The sequence below is a fragment of the Phaseolus vulgaris genome, chromosome 7 (assembly GCF_000499845.2).
Source record: "Phaseolus vulgaris cultivar G19833 chromosome 7, P. vulgaris v2.0, whole genome shotgun sequence".
NCBI lineage: Eukaryota > Viridiplantae > Streptophyta > Magnoliopsida > Fabales > Fabaceae > Phaseolus > Phaseolus vulgaris.
The window spans coordinates 14,325,224-14,348,100 of NC_023753.2; the positions used below are offsets into that span (position 1 = coordinate 14,325,224).

At 33.4% G+C, this 22,877-nt stretch overlaps 2 protein-coding genes across 2 annotated transcripts; one reads left to right on the forward strand and one right to left on the reverse strand.

The window, feature by feature from the left end:
• Positions 1-2,135: 2,135 nt before the first annotated feature.
• LOC137829547 (uncharacterized) lies at positions 2,136-7,196 on the reverse strand. The gene is made up of 2 exons (XM_068636370.1): positions 2,570-7,196; positions 2,136-2,315 (listed from the first exon to the last, which is right to left on the reverse strand). Exons 1-2 carry the CDS (start codon positions 4,597-4,599, stop codon positions 2,270-2,272), a joined length of 2,076 nt encoding a protein of 691 aa, XP_068492471.1. The 5' UTR covers positions 4,600-7,196; the 3' UTR covers positions 2,136-2,269.
• Positions 7,197-10,248: 3,052 nt separating this feature from the next.
• On the forward strand, positions 10,249-20,169 carry LOC137828519 (CASP-like protein 5B3). The gene is made up of 3 exons (XM_068635127.1): positions 10,249-16,448; positions 19,429-19,561; positions 19,679-20,169. Exons 1-3 carry the CDS (start codon positions 16,318-16,320, stop codon positions 19,871-19,873), a joined length of 459 nt encoding a protein of 152 aa, XP_068491228.1. The 5' UTR covers positions 10,249-16,317; the 3' UTR covers positions 19,874-20,169.
• The last annotated feature ends 2,708 nt before the right edge of the window (positions 20,170-22,877 follow it).

Genomic DNA, 22,877 nt, shown 5'->3' on the forward strand with positions numbered 1-22,877 from the left:
GACTGTCTTGAAGAAATGCTTGTGTTGGAGCAAGCACAAAGGCAACAAGTAGCAGCTGCCAGAATTCTTTTAGCTAATGTTTGTTTGTTGTTTATGCAAGTACAACATAATCAAATTGCAGGGATGCAGGGTGCTACACGTGGAAGTGCTAGTGCTTCCAGTTAACTCAGTGGTTGCTGCTGTCCAAGGTGAAATCAAGAGTTTTGCAGGACCAAAGTAGTGACCCCAAAACTTAACTGTGCTATGTATAACTGACCCCAAAACTTCTGTCTTCTCCACTGCCATGACCCCAATGCCTTTATCCACATTCCCCTCTTTCACCCCATGTTTCTAACTTCCCATTGAATAAAATCAATCAGGTACCATATTTTTGCTTAAATATTCAACCTAATAAGTTACCTTCATTGGAGTTCTCAATATTTTATGATTCATGTCAACAATGATGTTAACTAATAAATGAAACATAACCTTGACAAGGTAGCTGGTACCCAAATTTAATCACTTAACAATTCAATTAATTTTCCCTACCATAACATTTCTTAATTTCTCATCCCAATGCGTTTACAAACCACAAAACTGACTAAACATAAAAGCTTAAACTAGAACAATACTAACCCAAACTAAACTGGTAACACAAGTTTTGATGAGAATCAAATAAAGGAGGCTTTTATTAATAAAGGGAGAGGTCATTCACCTACACATTTGAAGTTCTTCCTTCTAGTCTTTTCAAAATTAAAAGAAGACATAAAATAAAGAGAGGATCAAGCCTAAAGCCAAAGAAATCTACAAGCCTTCAAAGAATGGGCTTCAAATAAATATCTCTCTTTATAGTTTCTTTTATAAAATGTAGAATGTTTAAATATATAGTTTTTAGGAAGGTTCTTAGAGGGAAACCTTAGATACCTCTTTTGTAAAAGCATCTTTAGGCATTAGTTTAGAATTTTCTAGAAGGTCACTCTTCATGCTTAACTTTAGGTGCTAGAAATGAGTAGCATGCAAGGGACTTTTGGTTAGCTTGTTTTGTAAGCTGCATGACCAGCCCTTTCTCCTATAAAAGGAGGGCTTAGGTCCTTCATAATGCAGATTTGGAATTTGTAGTATCAAAACTCTCCCAAATTGGTGATTGAGTGTAGTGAGAACTTGTCTTCTCCTCTTCCTAGTCTCATCTTGAGTGCCTTGGTTCTCTCAAGTGGCGGCATTGCACACTTATCTTGGAGCATTCACACTTCAAGTGGCGTGTTCATCAACCAAGAACTACAACCACATAAGTTGATGTGAATGTGACAACAAGAACACATGATTCTTGACATTCTTAGGAACAACTTGAGCTGGATTTGAAAGGCACTTTACTTTAGAATTGGATTAATGTTCTAAATTCAAGAACTCACCAAAACTAAGCACCAACCAAGACTCATATGGAAGTCCACGTATTGTCAAATTGAATCAAAACAAAAGGAAAGAAGAACAAGAATTAAAACTGGACAGAATTTAAAAGCTAGCTACTGAACCAAAACAGAATTAAGAACACAATGCTGGAAACACAAAATTAAACGGTAGAAAAAGAAGTAAACTCTAGGAATCAAAACTACCGAATGGAAAATTGAAGAAAAGGGAAGAAGAACACTTATAGAAGAAGATGCTTGTTGGATTTTGAGAATTGGAAGAAACCATTCACGCCACTTGGAACCTTGAACCAAGATAAGTGATGGAGTGCCACCACTTGAAGCTCACCATAGCTCACAAGATAAGGCAAAGAAGAGGAAGACTCAAAACTCACAATTTCTCTCCAAATTTGAGTATAGTCTCTCTACTATAAAATTCCAATCTGAATTGTACAAGCTAAGCACCTTTATTTATAGCCTAGAGGTGCTGAAAAATAGGTGGGAAATTTCAAATAAAACTCATTTGAAATTCCCACAAAAAACAAGTCACATGGGAGGTGTGACCTTTTTCTACTATGACACCTCCTAAAAACTACACCTACACCCCCCTACTAAGTCACATGGACAAAGTGACTCTCTCTAATACATTCACACCTATTTATTTAATATCCACACCTCCTACAAGAGTCATTCTTATGATGCTCTTTTATTTAATGCTTGGCCTTGCCCCTCATGGTTTGGACTTGGGCTTCTTGGGCTTGGGCCTTCTTGGGCTTGGGCTTGGGCTTTGGGCTTGGGCCTCATCTTTTGCAAAGACTAATAAGAAGAACTTTAAATGCTTTGGCCCTTGTCCATTTCTTCTATTGATAACATCTTTTTGATTCTCATCATACTCCCCAAGTTGGAGAGAATTCGTCCACGAATTCAGTACTCCTGCATAAAACAAAGTAAGTTTGCAATTAGATAAGAGAATACAAGAAGAAATAGGCAAACATGACTTAGTACGTTGAAATGTTGGGAGTTCAGAAAAAGATGTCCTATACATAGCCCATGTTGGAAAAGATTGTTTAGAAATGATATTATTTGGAAAACTAGAAGGTATGAAAAAATCATCCTTAACATTCTTCATCCAATATGGTGTATAAGTAGGAACCTTGGGTAATGAACAAGACAATGAAGAAGGATACCTTGTAGGCGTAGCACGAGTCAACAAAATTGAATTAGTTGAGAAGGTATTATGACTCGGTTTATCATGTACTTCATTTGTTTTTTCATTTTCTCTTTTAGTTTCTTTGGGATTGGTCCTATATGCAGGGCTATTTGGTAAAGAAACCTCGGGCATGAAGTCGATTTGGTGTTCAATCCCTCTTAGAGGTGGTAAGCCTTTAGGAGGATCTTGAAACATATCTTCATATTTTTTTACCAAATTGTCCAAACATGTGGGACTATCCTTAGCCGACTCACATTCAATAGTCCTAGGAATAGCTAAAAAAATAGGCTTTTGAGTAACTATTACCTTTTTAATTTGTTGTGTGGACATGAGAAGGCTTCTCTTGGAATTTTTTATATCATTTTCTTTCTCTCTCTTTTCTCTCATTTTAACTTGGTCCTCATGAACTTCCTTTGGAGAGAGAGACTTAAGAATGACTTTGTGCCCATGGAAGTTAAAAGACATTTTGTTGGTAAAGCCATCATGAAAAACTTTTCTATCAAATTGCCATGGCCTACCTAAAAGAATATGTGTGGCTTCCATTGGGACAACATCACACAAGACCTCATCTTTATATTTACCAATAGAAAATGTAATGAGGACTTGCTTGTTAAAAACAATCTCACCTACCTCACTTAACCATTGTAATTTGTAGGGCTTGGCATGAGAGATGGTAGGTAATCCAAGTTTGTCTACCACTCTTGTGCTTGCCACATTCGCACAACTCCCCCCATCCACAATCAAAGAGCATACTCTATCATTAATAAGACACCTTGAATGAAAAGTATTTTCTCTTTGAGTTTCATCAAAAGGTTTTAAAACTTGACCAAGCATGCGTCTTATTACTAATAGGTCACCCTCATGTGGGTTTTCACTCTCACTCTCACTTGGGGATCTAGAAGGTGAGGAATGTCTAGAAGATTCGGACTCATGCTCACTACTATCTACCCCATCATGCATATACATAGTTCGTTTAGTAGGGCAATTAGAAGCAATATGTCCATAGCTTAAACATTTAAAACACTTCTTACTAGACGATTTAGGTGGTGATTTAGGCCTAGAATTGGAAGTGGAAGGCTTAAACTCTCTAGGGTTGAAAGTAGAGTCCTTAGAAGGGATATTTGAAAAAGAGTTATTTTTATTTTTCCAAGAAGAGTGGTAGTAGTTATCCTTGGAAGAATTTTTGAAAGCATTTTTCCTTGCAAGTTGATTTTCAATTTTACTAGCGAGGTGCACCACATTTTCCAAAGAAGAATATTCTTGTAACTCTACCACGTCTTGAATGTCCCTTCGAAGGCCACTCACAAACCTAGCTATCTTAGCTTCCTCACTCTCATCCATATTAACTCGAATTAAAAGCGTGTCTAATTGTTTAAAGTAATCATCCACACTTAGCGCGCCTTGATGAAACCGTTGGAGTTTCAACAATAGGTCTTTCCTAAAGTGTGGGGGTACGAATCTAGCGCGTAAACAAGCTTTCAAATCGTTCCAAGAGACCACGGGCGGCCTCTTGTGTAGTTCAATGTCCATGAGATATCGATGCCACCATTGCATGGCATAGTCCAAAAATTCTAAAGAAGCTAACTTAACCCTATGCTCATCCCTAACCCCATTTAGATCAAAAATTTGGTCAACCTTAGCCTCCCATCCTAAGTATACATTGGGATCACTTTCACCACTAAAACTAGGAAGTTTTACATTAGGAGAACAAGGGCCAGCCACATGTTGGCGCCTCTCTTCATGGTGATGATGTCTTGGCCTTGGATTGTCTTCATAATAACCATGGGAGTGCCTTGAAGAATGCCGACTAGGAGGAGGAGTTCTTCTCTCACGGTTTTGATGCATTTCTTCTCGGTTTAACTCCAAACTTTGGAGCCGTGCTTCCATCTTCCTTATCACCTCAAGATAGTGAGCATTGGATTGCTTGGCATTCTTTAAGTCCTCATAAAGGGCTGCCTTTTGTGGTGAGCACGGTTTGGAGGACTCTCCACTAGAGAAATGAACCATGAGCAGAAAATACACAAAAACAGAAAACAAAACAGTGAAAGAAACTTGTTAAACAATTAAAAACAGTGAGATATAGGTTGCTGGAAAAATGCCCAAGAAAGCACTCAAACCACTCCAAGAAAATATTCTGTCCTCAACCAAGCCTTGCTTGTGAAATGGAGTAGCTTCAAGTGAAATATGTTACAGCAAACCAACTTACTTAAGAACAAGTCTCCACACAACTTTTAAGAAGAACAAAAAGACAAGCAAGAAAAATGTGTAAACAATAAAAGCTAAACCAAAAACAGAGAGTAATGTATGACAAACTAGAAAGAATATGAATGAAAGACAATCAAGAAAAATAAGGAACTCAATGAATAAAGAAGGCACACAAAAAGAGTCCTAAAGAAAAGTGCTAGAGTAGATTAAAGAAAACAGAAAACAGCTACTGGAATTTTTTTTTTTTAAAGCAAACTGTGCTATGTTTACAGATTTAACTGTACCGATTGAAAGCGAACTGGAATGTGAAAAATTAACCACAGAAACTTCAATGTCTTAACTCAAAAATGGCACTGGAATGAGGTAAAAACAGTAAGCCAATTGAGAGAAATAATTTTTTCAAAATTGCTGCCCAATTACCGTATTCTTTTCGGCAGTATTGTACACTTTTCGTATTTTATTTATCATTTTTTGTGTACTTGGAATTTTTGAGTGATTCTTTTTTCTATGCTTTTGTAACACTTTGAAGTATGTAAATCCAAATTTTCACAAATTTCCTATGAGCCAATTAATTGCAGTAAATTGAAAACAGTAGCACGTTTGTAAGAAAACAGAGGAGCCTATTTAGGAATGAAAAACAGTATGATGAACTAGCAAAGACATAATGGAAATTGTGTAAAGGAACTTGTATAGAATGAAAATACAAGCATGAACTCAAATCTAAAAATGAAAATGCACAAAGGATCAAGCAATAAACTCAAAAAACAGAAAGTAAACCAAAGCAAGAAACAATTAAAGCAATAAAAGTACTACTAGAAGTAATGACAATTATGGAATAACATGACTAAGACAAAACTTGACATGATTACAAAATTAAAAGACATATAACAAGATATAACCACAAGTGAAAGGAAGCTTAAGGTCAGCTCTAGGAAGGAGAATGCCATTCCAAAAGAGCAGCCATACTCATATGAACAATGAGTGCTAGAGTCCTTTTCACAAACACATGGTGTAACAAAAGAAAACAGCAAGAAAACTCAAAATAAATCCTAAAACAGAATGGTAAACAACTTGAATTAAAGAGCTCTTGAAATGTAAAGTGCAATACAACTCAAAATTTAAGCAACAACAAGCCTAGACTCTAGATACCACATGATGTGAATGTGACAACAAGAACACATGATTCTTGACATTCTTAGGAACAACTTGAGCTGGATTTGAAAGGCACTTTACTTTAGAATTGGATTAATGTTCTAAATTCAAGAACTCACCAAAACTAAGCACCAACCAAGACTCATATGGAAGTCCACGTATTGTCAAATTGAATCAAAACAAAAGGAAAGAAGAACAAGAATTAAAACTGGACAGAATTTAAAAGCTAGCTACTGAACCAAAACAGAATTAAGAACACAATGCTGGAAACACAAAATTAAACGGTAGAAAAAGAAGTAAACTCTAGGAATCAAAACTACCGAATGGAAAATTGAAGAAAAGGGAAGAAGAACACTTATAGAAGAAGATGCTTGTTGGATTTTGAGAATTGGAAGAAGCCATTCACGCCACTTGGAACCTTGAACCAAGATAAGTGATGGAGTGCCACCACTTGAAGCTCACCATAGCTCACAAGATAAGGCAAAGAAGAGGAAGACTCAAAACTCACAATTTCTCTCCAAATTTGAGTATAGTCTCTCTACTATAAAATTCCAATCTGAATTGTACAAGCTAAGCACCTTTATTTATAGCCTAGAGGTGCTGAAAAATAGGTGGGAAATTTCAAATAAAACTCATTTGAAATTCCCACAAAAAAACAAGTCACATGGGAGGTGTGACCTTTTTCTACTATGACACCTCCTAAAAACTACACCTACACCCCCTACTAAGTCACATGGACAAAGTGACTCTCTCTAATACATTCACACCTATTTATTTAATATCCACACCTCCTACAAGAGTCATTCTTATGATGCTCTTTTATTTAGTGCTTGGCCTTGCCCCTCATGGTTTGGACTTGGGCTTCTTGGGCTTGGGCCTTCTTGGGCTTGGGCTTGGGCTTTGGGCTTGGGCCTCATCTTTTGCAAAGACTAATAAGAAGAACTTTAAATGCTTTGGCCCTTGTCCATTTCTTCTATTGATAACATCTTTTTGATTCTCATCATAAGTCCTCTTTCTTCTCCATCTTCTCATTCCATTTCCGTGCCTATTTGAATTCCTAAACATGTCTTAGGTTCCTTTCTTGCTTTCTATTCGGTGTTCTTGCTTATTTTCATGTTTCAATCGGTTCATCTTCTTTCTCCTTGGATTTGTTCGGTGCATTTCAGTTTTGAAGCATTTTAATCGGTTCATTTCATTTGTTATGCAATTTAATCAGTTCATTTGCATTTTTACATCTTTTAATCGGTTCAATTGGCAAGAAATGGGTCTTCCATGTGAGTTTGGTGTTTGGTGCAAGTTTTGGTGAGTTCTTGAAACATAGAACATTGATCCAATTCTATTAAAAGTACCTAAGCTATCTCCAACTCAAGTTGATTCCATAGAATGTCAAAGAATCATCTCTTCTTTGCTATTGGAATCATATCATGTGGTATCATGAGTTTAGGTGTGTTCTTGTTTAATTTTTGAGTTGTGTTGCACTTTAATTCAAGAGCTCTATCTTCTTGTCGTTTCTTTTCTGTTTTTAGGATTATAATTGAGTATTCTTGCTGTTTTCTTAATTGTGCCTACCAAGTGTTTGTGTTTTTTCCTTTTTGAATCCATACAAGTTTTGTCATAGTTATGTTTTTCCAAGAATGTCATCACTTCTTGTAGTACTTTTATTGCATTTTTTGTTTCTTGCTTTGGTGTAATACAGTTTTCTGCATTTGTATCTTGATCCTTAGTGCATTTTCTGTTTTAGAATTGAGTTCATACTTGTATTTTAGACCTATACAAGTTCCTATACATCATTTTCCATTATGTCTTTGCTAGTTCTTAATTCTGTTTTTCATTTCTGTTAGGATTCCTTTGTTTTCTGAAAACGTGCTCACTGTTTTTCCTTATTGCAATTGATTTACTCACTGGAAAATTCTGAAATTATGGATTTGTGTTCTTCAAAGTGTTATAAAAGCATAGAAAAAAGAAGTACTCAAAAATTCAAAGTACACAAAAATGATAAATAAAATACAAAAAGTGTACAATTCTGCCGAAAAAAATACGGTAATCTGGCAGCGATTTTAAAAAATTTATCTCAATTAATTGACTTACTGTTTTTAAGTAATTCCAGTGCCATTATTGAGTTAAAATCTTGAAGTTTCTGTGGTTTAAATTTCATCATCCAGTTCGCTCTATATCATTCCAGTTAAATCAGTGAACATCAAGCACAGTTTGCATAAAAAATATTTTCCACTAGCTTGTTTTTGTTTTCTTCATCTACTCTAGTGCTTTTCTTTAGGTATTATTTTGTGTGCGTACTTTTTCATTGAGTTCCTTATTTTCTTGATTGTCTTTTATTCATTAATCTTTGAGTTTGTCATACATCTAGTTTTCCATATAAACTCATGATACCACATGATATGATTCCACTAGCCATATAAGAGAAATATTCTTGATCTTCTTAGGAATCAACTTGAGTTGGAGATTGAATAGGCACTTTTATAGAGATGGATCAATGTTCTATGTTTCAAGAACTCACCAAAACTTGCACCAAACACCAAACTCACATGGAACTTCCATTTCTTGCCAATTGAACTGATTAAATTGAACAAGAAAGTAAATGAACTGATTGAAACTCTAAAGAAAGCAATTGAAACCGAACAAAACATGAAAAGAAGCTACTGAACCGAATTAAAACAGTGAGAAATTGAAAAGAACCGAACAAAAGTGTAAGAAAAGGAAGATGAACCGATTAAAAGAAACTACACTTGTTTTGGAGTTCATATGGACATGGAAATGGAAGAACTAGATGGAAAAGAGAGAAAACTTATGTGGTTGAAGAACTTGGTTGATGAACACGCCACTTGAAGTATGAATGCTCCAAGATAAGTGTGGGAAGCCGCCACTTGAGAGAACCAAGACACTCAAGATAAGACAAGGTGTAGGAGAAGACAAAGTTCTCACAATTCTCTCTCAATTTGAGTAGAGTTTCTCTATTACAATTTCCAAATCTGCATTATGAAGGACCTAAGCCCTCCTTTTATAGGAGCAAGGGCTGGTCATGAAGCTTACAAAACAAGCTAACCAAAAGTCCCTTGCATGCTACTCATTTCTAGCACCTAAAGTTAAGCATGAAGAGTGACCTTCTAGAAAATTCTAAACTAATGCCTAAAGATGCTTTTACAAAAGAGGTATCTAAGGTTTCCCTCTAAGCACCTTCCTAAAAACTATATATTTAAACATTCTACATTTTATAAAAGAAACTATAAAGAGAGATATTTATTTGAAGCCCATTCTTTGAAGGCTTGTAGACTTCTTTGGCTTTAGGCTTGATCCTCTCTTTATTTTATGTCTTCTTTTAATTTTGAAAAGACTAGAAGGAAGAACTTCAAATGTGTAGGTGAATGACCTCTCCCTTCATTAATAAAAAGCCTCCTTTATTTGATTCTCATCAAGTTTGCTCTTCCAAAACACCTACACCCATCCTTAATGCAGTAAAACTCTGTAGAATGAGCAGAGCATGTGACCAAAGCCACTAGGAGCAACATCCTAAAGATACATCGACAACAAAGACTATGGCAGCGAGCAATTCAAGGAGCAGAATATGCAACAACTATCTTGCCAAACAGCTCACTACACCATCATTACCAACTCCATCCATGCTTTTACCAAAACCCATTTTAGGCACTTAACCCAACATACTTGCTATGCTTCACGAACCATATCACTCCAGCAGTGCCAGCACCAAAGCATACTTTTATTGTTGCAGAATTAATCCCCTGTGAAGATTGTTCCGTGCAAGAATTCTTTGCTCATCCTAATATAGAAACAACTAAGAGCCTATGCTTCTATGACAAACCCACACTAACACTGATTTAAATGCAGTATTACATTCACACCATCATTTCATAGTTCTATACTCTCTTGCCACACGACACTCTTTTTCCTAACCCATAAGGAAAGGCCTGTGAAGCAACAACATGAATTGCCTTTGGTTATGCTTAATTAATGTCCACTATGCATCCTCTTAGAATCCTCTTAAATCAACATGTAAGAAGAAAAATCATCCTAGGGTTACACAAATTAGCATCATAATTGTAAGAAAAAGCAAGTATATGGGAAACCTACATCAAGAACCTAGGGTTACTCATTAATGGTCGTCAAAGAAGAAGAAGGAATGGAGGAAGAAATGCGAAACTCACCGTTCACGGTCTCACGTTCACGGTCGAAGCACGGTCATGGTCAAAGAAGAAGAAGGAGTGGAGGATGAATGTTCACGGTCGCACGTCGAAGCACGGTCACCGGAGAAGGGTCAAAGAAGAAGAAGTTTTGTGGAGAAAGAAATGTTCAGTACGTTCACCTTTCTCACGCTCAGCAGTACCACTTTTCAACAACATTTCTTATTTCTCACGCTCAGAAATAAATTAATTATAATTTTATTATTTTTAATTTTAAAATCATAGTGTGGGTTGAATCTTCAAAACATTTAAGTAGCGGGGACTTAGCTTCAAAGGCATAGCGTGGGCTAAACCTTCAAAAATTTAAAATTTTATTATTATAATTTTTATTTTTTTTAAGTTTGCATCCGTTTTGCGTGGGTTTGATCGACGAAAAATGCGTCCACATTTGGCCCACGCAAATATGTGGAAACTAATTACTTTTTTCTTGAAGTGTGTGGATTTTTCGTGTGTTTGACCTACACTATTTATTTTATTTTTTTTCTTCTTCATTTGTGTAGGCTTAACCTACGCAAATAGTGTGACCCACGCTTTCTGTTGCAGCTAAAACTTATTATTCTTGTAGTGAAAAACTATTTCTCTTATATTTTAGTTGAGAGAAGATATGTAGTAAAATTAGTAGATTAGAATGATAAGAATAATAAAAAATAAATTGAGACGGACTCAAATACTATTGTACCTCCAAACATAAAAAAAAGGAGATTAATAGGTTTAAGGTATGGTAATAAAAAAAGTTTAAAATTTCTTTTATATATAAAATTTGAAAAGATTTATTCTAATTTTTTTTTCTTCATCCATTCTAAAACCTTCTAAATTTTATTCTCAATCCATTTATGAAAGAATCTATAAGCTAGTTAATGTAGAATGTAAATTACCAATCTCAAGTTTTGTCTTACTTAACAATATTTTCCTTTTCTTCAATCTTCGTATTTTACCTTGATAAGAAATTGATGCATGTTGTTAATTGAGAAAGGGGAGGAAGTAGAGAATTTTAGTAGGGTTTGATTTTTGAATGTTATATGGGGATATAGGAGTTATTTTGGTGTTTTTGAATCCTATCTCGTTCACTCAACTTGTAGTTATTATCGAGGTAATAAACTAATTTGTTTTCTTTATTGTTTTTTTCATTGAATCATAAATTGATATAGGTTGGTAAATTCCTTTGACCTCATAAATTAAAACTAAATTATTAGTTCTTAAGATGAGTTTATTTGTCTAGTAGTTATGAGTTTGTGAAATTTGTAAATATTCATATTTTTGGAATGGGAGTACAACTAAAGCTAATCGAAAACAATATTTTGACATTATAAGACAATCCATCCATGAAATTTTTTATAAAAAAAAATATGTGGCAGTAGAAAATATTTTTTTAATTATATTATGTAAGAGCCAAATTGATAATATGGAATAGGATCTTGATACTTTGAAATCCAACATTTTTTCTACCTTCACTTAACAACTAAGTATTATTTTAATAATTTTATTATTATTTCATTATAAATTTATCATTTATTATATATATATATATATATATATATATATATAGATATTCAAAATTATCAAATCAAGAGGTCTAACTGATGTTAAAATATAGTTTCTATGTAACACTTGTAAAACTGCTTGTCACCCTTTTAAGTGATGTAAACACATTGACACGTGAAGTTAATACTTATATGAATGAATTTTAATATTGATTTTAAAGTTAAAAGATAAATGAAATTGGGATTTTTTTTAGCTTAGAAATTTGTGTACTTGTGTTAATGAATTTTAATATTGATTTTAGAATTAATGGTAAAAGAAATGTACTGGTCTTAATGAAGTTTAGTATTGATTTTAGAATTAATAATAGATGAAATTGAGGTTTTTTTAACCTTAGAAATTTGTGTGGCAACCCTAATTTTTTTATTTATTTTGGTTTTAAGGGAATCTTTTTTTACTTCGATACATTGTATAACTTAATGAGAAATACATTATAAATCCTAGGCACGAACACTGAACACTACCAAAATTGAAATGTAATTCGGAACTTATTAAGTTATAAAATTTAAATAAAAATACTTTATTATCTTGAATTATTGAAATGTAGTGTATTATTTAAGTGATGGTTGGAAGAGTCATATCATTAAAATGTCTCACGAGATTAGCTCGACTGATTAAATTAGTGCAATATTACAAAAAACTATTAAATTATGATTATTTTAGAAAGATGATATTTTTATTAATGCATGTGGTAATTTCTTAAGGAAGCAAAAGAAAAAAAAATGCAACTTACAATTAACGATGTTAATTAGTTTGATATTTGTTAAATGTAAATAGCTATTAATTATTCTATGTGTGTGGGACTAAGAACTAATTGGTTAATATTCTCATTTAACACAAAACTTTCAGTGTTTTTCTTCCTTCACCATATATATAAATAAAAATAAAAATAATATTACTCTAGTTATTACTTATTCATATTGTATAACTTTCAATTACATCCTGTCATAAACGAACCAATTTATGATAATAGCCACTCAAAGTTTAATTCACTAGTACTCAAAAGAAAAATATTGAAGAAAATATATGCAAAATGCATGAAGAAATTGTATTTTATATCACCTAATTTATATTAGCGAATTTAAACTTATTAAGAAAATTTAATTACTTAAATTGTATATTATTTTCTTGGTTAACATTCATTGATTGAAAAAGATTTGGAACTAACTCTTTTCTCTTTGAGTAAGATCCATTAGATTATATATCATAATTCTCCAAAAGTAGATTTGCAACCTAACTTTCAATTTCCAACATGTAGTTTTAAACATGAAAACTAAATCCATTTCCATTCAAACTTGTATTTTGTCCATTCAATCCAATTTTGGCTATCCAACACATAAAAAAATACCATACCAATATAATTAAACTCAATTAAGTTTTAATTAGAAATGAAATTGTCCACATGGTTAAGCTCCTAGAATTTTCATTCTATACCTTCAACCAAATTTATAATTCATTTATGCAATATTAGATTTACATAATCTCTTCAACTAAAATATTTTCTCAATTTGGCTTATCACAATTCACTTCAAGTTTTATGAGCACAATTCACTTCATAACAATAGTTCCAAACATAAACTACAACCCTCCATACGTCAAATCAGTTTTCAATAATTTATTTTCATCACTACAACCAAAATCAAATTAATTCATTAAGTCAAATATTTGTTTGTCCATCCAACCAAGTAAAACTGACTAATAACTCTGGTAAATGTAAAAGAAATTTTGATAATTGGTTTTTGTAAAATCTAATAAAGTAAAATATGAGAAATAGTTTAAGAAATCTTCTAAGAAAATAGAAGAGAGAACTATGTATAAGAGAGGTTTTGGAAAATAAAGAAAAAACATGACTTACGATTAATTTATATATAATAATAAACAAAAATATAAGGAGGAGAGTAATAATGAGACATATTTAGTATTCATAAAATGTTGACAAAATTAAATAGGTTATTTTATTTTTAGTGACTTAAATATGTTTTATTTTTTTAAAGGAGTTATGCTTTAAATTAAAAATCGATCTTTTAATTTAATAAAAAATGATTTAGTCTCCATAACCAGTCGAAATAAATACTTTAAAAATAAATTGAGTATTTAGTGTATAAAATCAAAATAAATTTTCATATAAATAATTTCTAATTATTAGTTTTTTTTATCAAAATTTATTAATTTATAATTACTAGTGATATAAGTACAATTTTAACAGTATTTAAGGCGTATGAACTAAAACATATTTTTTTTTAAATTATGTTTAATATCAATTTAAAGTTTAGAAAACAAAAAACAAAACTTATCCCTCCCACAAAAGAAAAAACGACCTGAAAAAAAGTGAATGATAATTATTAATTATGTCAAATTATCAATGGAATTCCGTATTATTATGGTAAGGAAAAAAAAACCGCATTGCGCATTAAGGTTTAGATTACCATTATTAAAAAAGAAAGGTGTGAAATAGAAAATATTGTCTAAAAAGAAGGCGAAGACTAAGTTTTTCTTTCAGAATCGTCTACACTATGATATTAGTCCCACATCGTCTATATATCAAAGAGGTGGTAAATGTTGAAATCTAAAATGGTCAGTAAGTGTTGGACTATAAAAGGCTCCCTAGTCTCACATCTAATATAAAAGCTATCTTATATAAGAATTCTTTGCAATTTTGATTAGTTCTTTTCATTTACATAAACAGTGTTGTCTCTTGTGATTTAAGTCTGGTTCATTCAATTGTAAAGTTGCAATTATGATTTTTCTAAATTTTAAATTTGCAAACTAGCAGAGCTTTATTATTTGCGTGACCATCCCCTTATAGAGACACTAGGGACATTTTAAATAAGATTGTTTTAGTAACTTGGATTACCTTCTATTCCTAATAGTCTAATAGATAATAGTACCTTCCCTCTCATACTTTTATTTTCTCCTCTCAAATATAGTTTGTTCCAACTTTTGCATTATAAGTTTACATTATGCTCCCAAGTTCATATATACATTTTGTCCTCAATCCACCAGTAGTGTTTAAAAGTTCATAAACTCTCAGCAGAAAAGCTGTAATACAGTTTAATGAAGTTAAATTCAAAGTTTCTTCATTTTTTTGTGTCCTTTCTTCTCTCATTATCTTTAGTTGATCTACTTCTTTTTTTTAAGAACTTTACTCTGTGGGTCTTCCCACTAATTTATGGTATAAAATTTGTCTATTCTTATAATCAAAAGAAAATAAACATTAATCATTTAAATTTTAAAGTATTAATGTTATGTCAATGGTGTTCGTTACTAACAGGATTTTTGTTGAATAATCTTTGTAATTGATACCTATTGGTCAATTTTTGCTGGTATGTTGGCAGGGGAAAGGTTACCTTTGACTTTTATATATTTGAAAGGTTGCTGTGAAGGGGGAACAAGTACAAAGGTACCCCTTGAGTTTTAGTGAATTTGATGTGATGTGAAACTTCTCTTGAGGATTTGGTGGCTGTGGCTGCTCAAGGTGGTCAAATCAATGTGGTGGGAGAGGAGGATTTGTCATAGTCTTGAAGGTATGCTATTCTTATGTTTTAAGGTATCATGTATCAGTTACAGTGAAAGAAGACTGATGTCTACTTTCAATTATGTAACAAGCTGTATTGGTCTTGTGAATAGTTCTGCAAATCAGATCAGCATGCATTCCTGGATTCACTGTAACAAACTTAGTTTTCTTTATAATAATGGAGGGTTGTTTAAACTACAACCACTTGAGATTAAGATATCTTATTAGGTTACTCTAGATCATAATAGGATTGATGACTTAGATTGTTTAAATTTGAAAATCTGTTTTATCTTAATCCAATATTAGCTGCACTTTACTATGGTGATTCCTTTTTAAAAAAAATAAAAACTATTATTGAAGTAATTTTGTTAAAAATAAAATAAAACTGATAAATAGACAATTTTTATATTTACTTAATCTATATTTGAAAAAATAATTTTGAAGAGACCAGTTTGGTTCATTTCTGTCTGGATGAGGGCATAGTTAAACCAGAAGTCAGCCTAGGAACATAACATCAATTTTTTCTTTCTTCCTGAAATTCAAGAAAATAGAAAAAAAAAACTTAATATAGAGTAAAGAAACAAACATAACCTTGGAAGTTGACATGACCATACTAGAATTGTGTATGGGCAATTTCCAAAAGAATTTATGAAATATGTGAGCCTAACACAGTATAGGGTTAAAGTGGGTCCACACACTTTTTGTCGAATAACCTGCACGCTATTTTGGAGGCGTGGGTGAGAGTTCACTTTCATTGTGTCAGAAACAGAACATAACTAAAAGAAAAGAAAAGAAAAGAAAAGAAAGAGTAATACAATTACAAACAACCGAGGTTGTTCTGTTTGGTCACACTTTTGACTATGGCCATTTGCCAACCTTAACATGCTTGCTTTGCTTATCTAATCTAACTTTCTGATTTCCCTGTTCTGTTTTCCCCGTGACAGCCACTCTGTTCACCCCATATTTCAATTTCCCTTTTTCTTTTCTGGGTATCCATCTGTTACCTTTGGGGCTCTTAACTTTCCTTTTTCTTACTTTTTGGTCAAATATGAAGATGGGTGTTCATCTTTAGCCATTCAGAATCTTAGATTTGGAGGAAAGATGAAGGATTTTCATGGGACACCGGGCACTGCCCTTGGTTTGGCTCTAAGGATGTCACAGTTCGTTTTTGCAGCAGGATCAATTGCTTCGATGGCTACCACTCCAAGTTTCTTTAATTTTACGGCCTTTTGGTAATTATTTATAGATTTTGATTTTCTGACTTTTTCTTGCATTTATCTGTTTTGGTGTGACTTTGTTTCAGTACTGTTACTTACGTGTTAGCCAACTGTTTGTTGTTGATTGGGTTTCATATTTGGATTTGTGCATGTAATATGAGTTAATCCAGCTTCTTCAAGCAAGTTTAGCTCTTTGCCTGTTTCAGTCGTGACTGGAATGAATGTGTTCTGGGAATTTATCATTGTTGGGAAATGGGAATTGGGAAATCTGATATTCATGAAGCTTGCTTTTGGACACTATAGATGCTAATCACAATTTTTACCTGACGGATGGTATGCTTGGAAAAAGAGGATTCGAATGGGATTTAGAAGCTAACTATTGGTTTATAAAAATCACATCCAAAATGTGGAACCAGACATGTTAGCTTTTAAAAATCACATCTAAAACAGGAAAACAGACACGTTATGAATCAAACTTGTGTAAAAATTCTCCAATCAGTGGTTTACCCTTTAACTGAAATTGACACAGGTCTCCCCTAGAAGAAACTTAGTACTAGTTATTTTGATGGAGGATAACTTATTATGTAATTCAGGACCAATGTGTTCATGGTGCTGATCAATCTCTACAAGTTTCCTGTATATTGCAGGTACTGTTAAACACAGGTGAAAAATACAAAAGTATATTTCAGAAAAAAAAATGATTTAATTGGTAGAATATATTTGTATCATAAAAGTACATGTGTTTAAATTTTGAAAAATCTCAATTTGCGTTAATTTATAGAAGGTTCCTTTACCATGGTTTGCAAGTATATAATTATACTTAAGGCTTGAATATGTTTGTAGTTCATATAAAAGGAGCGTATTTTGATTTTGATCCCTGTAAATTTTTTTCTTCATCTTTTCATCCCTCTAAAATTGAAAACATTGTTTTTTATCCTTTATGCGACTGTGTAGGAGGTGAATGAAAAGTCAAGAGACTATTTCATTGTATCAACAAGTCACACCTTTAAAAAAACTGTTGTTAGGGTCTGTAATATGTTTGTTATTTATCTATCATAGAATAGATGAAGGATCAAAATAGTGCTTTCAATTATTGAAATGATGAAAAACAGAGAAAAATACTTTATATGGATTAAAAAAAAAACAATGTTTTCTAATTATAGAGGGACTACTAAGAATACAGAAAAAACTTTATAGTTACCAAAGTTAAAACACAATCATTTTATAGGTATTAAATACATATTTAAACCTTGTAAATTAATATTGATTGATGAAATTAAGGAGTTGTATTACGGCTTCCTACTATGGTATCAATGTGTGTTGGAATCCCACATTGACTAAAGATAAGGTCATATTACAGTATATAAGTGGGGGAAAACCTTATCTTATGTTGTTATGTGAGGATGAGTTAGACCTAAATTTACCTCTTACTATGTTAAAATTTTGGTATTAGCAAAATGACTTTCTGAACTTGAATGTCTTACAAAAGGTTATTTCATGCTTTTGAGGATGATGAAAATGAAAATAGCATCTTTTTTCGTGAGTTTGGTCCTGTCTACAATCCGATTAAAGTTATTTCTTAACTTCTCGGAAAGATTTCACCAGAACATCTTTCTTTCTTAAGTTGTACATGAAAAGTGGTAATTTTGTGTCTGTTCCTCTTTGATCTTTAGTTATATATCCTCAGCATTGACAATAAACTGTAATGTTTACTATTTACGGACACACATTTCTATGCAATCTTCATTGTTTGTCTGTTGAAGGGTGAGCCTTGGGATAATGGTCACGTTGCTGCCTTGCAACTTGGAGGGAACAAGTTCAAATTTTGGAAATAGTCTCTCTGCTTGCTGGGTTAAGGCTATCTTTAGCTTATTTACCCTCCCTATACTCTAGTAGGTGGAAGCCTTATGTTCTGGGTTGCCTTTTGATTGTTGACTACAGCAATGAAACCACTACTAACCAATCTTACTTAGAAGAGTTTATAGTGTTTATTGGGACCTTTTTCTGTCAAATTTAGTGGTCAGTCAAGACGCTCAATGTTTGGCTAGCAAAAACTCATGAAATCATCACACTTTTGTGTTAGTAATTTTTGGTTGATAACTGCATCCCAAGTTCCCAATTCATTGATATCAGCAGCATTTTGCACAATTCTTGTTACTTGTTGGTTTTCAAATTGTTAGACCAATAGAGCATGGACCTACTAACCATTCAATTCCAAATACATTTTGTTTTTTACACTCAAGTTGCCCTTGAAGATTTTGGCATACTTATGCGGAAACACTGAACAATTACTACGAGGTCATTGTTTTTGTTTCAACAGATTACTCATTAGGCTCAATCTATCTCAGTTCATCAGATTCCATATTGGACATGTTCATATGATATTCCCTCTTTACTTGTCTCTTTATTCTGCCCCCTAAAACCTATGTTTATTACTTTAGATCATGGTTATTGCTTGAAAGGTTCAAATTTATCTTGTTGACATTAAGTTTCAAGCTCTTCTTGTTAATCAGTATATGGTTGGATGCTAAAAATTGAGGATATGGAACTAAAAATGCTATACGAGCTTTGGTTCTCCATGCAAATAATGCCTGAACTGACAGTGGAATTCTTAATAAAATAGAATGAGTCCAGCTCAGCTGGGAATGGAACTAGGCTTGGAGGTGAGGATGAGATTGGGAAGGATGTCTGGTAAAACCGTTTTTGTCTGTGTTATTTGACACTAAGAACCTTTTGAAAAACACACTACAGAAGTTTACTCCAGTAATTAATGAGCACGGGACCATATAAACCACACTCTAAAATTCTATACTTCTTATGTGGGACTCCAGTTCCATACGTTGCAATTGGACCCTAACACTTATGCTTTTTTCTATGAAAAAACTGTTTTATCGTTGTTATGATAATCTGGAAATGTACTTAAGTTGTTGATCTATATCTTGCTTTGATGTTGAACATGGATAACTTGACGACCACTGCTCCTTCTGTATTACAGTTACTTGATAGCTTCAATGGGTTTACAAGTCATTTGGAGTTTTGTGCTTGCTTTATTGGATGCATATGCCTTGGTGAGAAAGAAGGTCCTTCACAATGCTGTACTGGTTAGCCTCTTTGTAGTTGGAGATTGGGTTAGCCTCTGCCTAAACCTGTACTCTTACTAGTTAGTTATTCATTGGTTTATACCTATAACAGTAGTTCTGAAGTATGATCTTTCATTTAAAAGTCTTCTTGACCACTGTCCACAGGTAACAGCAACACTATCTCTAGCTGCAGCTTCTTCCTCAGCTGGCATCACGGTTTTGTACTTCAATGATCTGGGACACTGCCATTTTGGAGAGGAATGCCAGAAGTACCAGATTTCAGTGGCCTTAGCCTTCTTGAGCTGGTTACCGATTTCAATATCATCCCTAATTATGCTCTGGCTATTAGCTGCAGGCTAGCATACTCTATATCCCAGCCAAGTTTTATCATCCATCACATGTTCATCTTATTGGAATTTTTCCTTGGAAGTGTCAATAGGAAAGGAAATTGAGTAGAAGGTTACACGCATTTAAAACGATTCCTTCATTTCATCTAGAAATGGGATGGCTGTAGATTTGTAAAGAGTAAAAATGTATACGTGATTTTGCCTTGCAAATAAATTAGGTTACCAAAGTGTTATGCTGATTTCCTGATCCTGTGACTAGAACAAGGTTAAACTTTTTATGAATTGGGTTGCTAATGCATGTTTTTGCCACATGGTTTTCTCTTTTCTCATCTCACAAGTATCTATGAATGGAGTACCTTTGTCCTTGATTATTATGTCACTGATAACTAAAGCTATCATTAAGAAGAAACCGTGTAGAACAATCACACGTATCTGCTATTGCTTCAAGAACTAAAAACATGAGAGCTGTAAATCAAAATCATTAGGGTAAAGAAACAAAGGAGAAGAAATGAGTGAAAGAGAAAAGAAAATTAGAAAATAAGTGAAAAATAAGATGAAAATAAAGGTAGTTTGGTGGAAGTAAAATAGAAAAAAAAGTAAATTTTTTAAAATTGTTTAGTTTAAAACAAAATGAATATTTTTTTTTTTGTATTGTTTAGTTTATTTACAGTACTTTATTTAAAATTCTGCATTTTAGTTTGTTTTAGTTACTTGTTTCAAAGGGTGTTAGTGAACTTTCTGGTGGCTAAAGGAGTTCAAATTTGTGGATCGAGGTGATTTAATTGTAGTAAAAAAGTCATTGGACAATTAGAAGGAGATATAACCATGTGAGATATTACACTTAGTGGACTTCAATTACCAGGTTTTAGAAAAGTTAACATAGAAAACAAAACATTTTGTAAATATGAAAATATGGTGAAATAGAATGAAGAAGATGAACCACAATGCTCATTAGAAGGTTGTATTAGACGTATTTGCAATCAAAAGAATGTATCGAAGGTGGTTGCAAACGCCAAATACGTAGATTTGGGATATTTATCTATGTAGTGGGTTAAATTTGATGTATTTGTTTCTCTATTGATTTCAATTTCGATAATTAGTTTGTTTATTGGTTTCAATTATATTGTTTTTTATTTCAAGTCTAGATTTATGGATTTCTCTATATTTATTTCTTTTTTGTCTTTGATTTCTTTGTTTCTCGATCTTCAAGTTCTCTACGAGTTCTTGACTTCTCGATCTTTGAGTTCTTGGTTTTTCTATCATTAGGTTCTCGACATGAGTATCTGCAATTATACTTTGATACTCAAGTCAGTTCTCGGTTTGAGTAAAAGATATTAGTTTTGGATCATGATTACGTTACCTTTGACCTTAGAGTGTTCTCCTATTTATAGTAATTCTGTTGAGCTTTTGGTTGTACGAATAATTAGGTCGGACCCAATGGAGTCCAATTGTCTTTTAATCATGATTTATGGGTGTTTACTATGAAGTAATCATTAATGGTGTCGTTAATCTTGTATATTGCTCGAGAGGTTGTCTATGATTTGCCAAGTTGTCGAGATGTTAGATAGTTCTCGGCAGACAGTCCACTATGGGACCTCATCCTCTCGGTATTTGGTAGAACATTGGCTCCCAAGCTCAAGCGAGGTGAAAGATCTTAAAAAAAGAAAAGTTTGTTTCTTTGTCATGTCGATGTGTTGTTGACCTTGCTGGGTACACTTGGCCCCTATGCCTGAATAGGCGCAATCTACGCATTTTTTTGGATGTTACTCTTTGGCAGGGATTCACGAGGGTGAATTCGATCTTGACTGGGAACACTAAAGCATTTTCCAGATGTCATTCTCGACAAGGATTCACTTTGGTGAATTCAACCTTGACCAAGAATGTTGTGGCGCTTTCCAGACGTTGTTCTCGGCAAATATTCACTTGGGTGAATTCGAACTTGGTCGAGAACATTATAATGTTTTCCATATGTCGTTCTCGACAGGGATTCACTTGGGTGAATTTGACCTAGGCTGCAAATTTTGTCACATTTTTCATGTTGCTCTCGGTATGGATTCACTTGGGTGAATTCGACCTTGGTCGAGAACATTGTCACATTTTCCATATATCATTCTCGACAGGGATTCACTTGGGTGAATTCAAACTTGGCCGAGAACACTGAAGCGCTTTCTAGATGTTGTTCTTGCCAGAGATTCACTTGGGTGAATTCAACCTTGACCAATAACGTTTTTTATGCAAAGGAGTTCTTGTCATGTGGAGGAGGATGATGATTGCAGAGAAAGTCTGGAAAGAAGATAGAGCTTGCATTGAAATGGGTTTGGAAGAGATAATGAAGAGGTGTGTGGGGTTAGGTGTAAAGGACAAGGAAAAGGTTAAACCAACTTCCTTGAGTTTTTACTAGGCTAGAGAACATCTAATAAAGAGAGGCTTTGAGAGATGTGTATAGAAAATTCAGAAACACAATTCAATATTCATTTATGTTTAAACATTACATGAGGGAAACCTCTTATTTATAGGCTAATGAAGCTATTAACCATGCCTTGCCTTTTGGATGCCTTCATCTTAGTTAAGTGGAACTTAACTACAATGAAGGTTAAAGGCAACCAAAACCATGTAACTCTCTTAGGTGCTCTAGAAACCTTTGCTTATGTGTTAAGTGAAGGTTTCTAGAGTGTCTTTGAATTATTTTAATCCTATTCTAAAAATGACACAAAAATACAAAGCCAAAACAAATACTATTATACTTTTTACAATTGAATACAACCTAATACATAAATTTCTTCTATGTATTTCTAAGGTTAGCCTTTTTCTCTTATGTGAGTTGTTCCCGCCGGTTGACCTAACGTCTTTGTGCGTTTCTGCTGACTTCGCTTCCAAGAACCCTTCGCTCCCATGTTCCCTTCCTACGGTGGAATCACCTGAAAACAGAGAAACAAAGGGCGCCCTCCCGGTCGTTTGCACTCCGACGGTCAAGTCAGTATCTTGGGCAATGAACACCAAACTTCTCACTCTTAGAT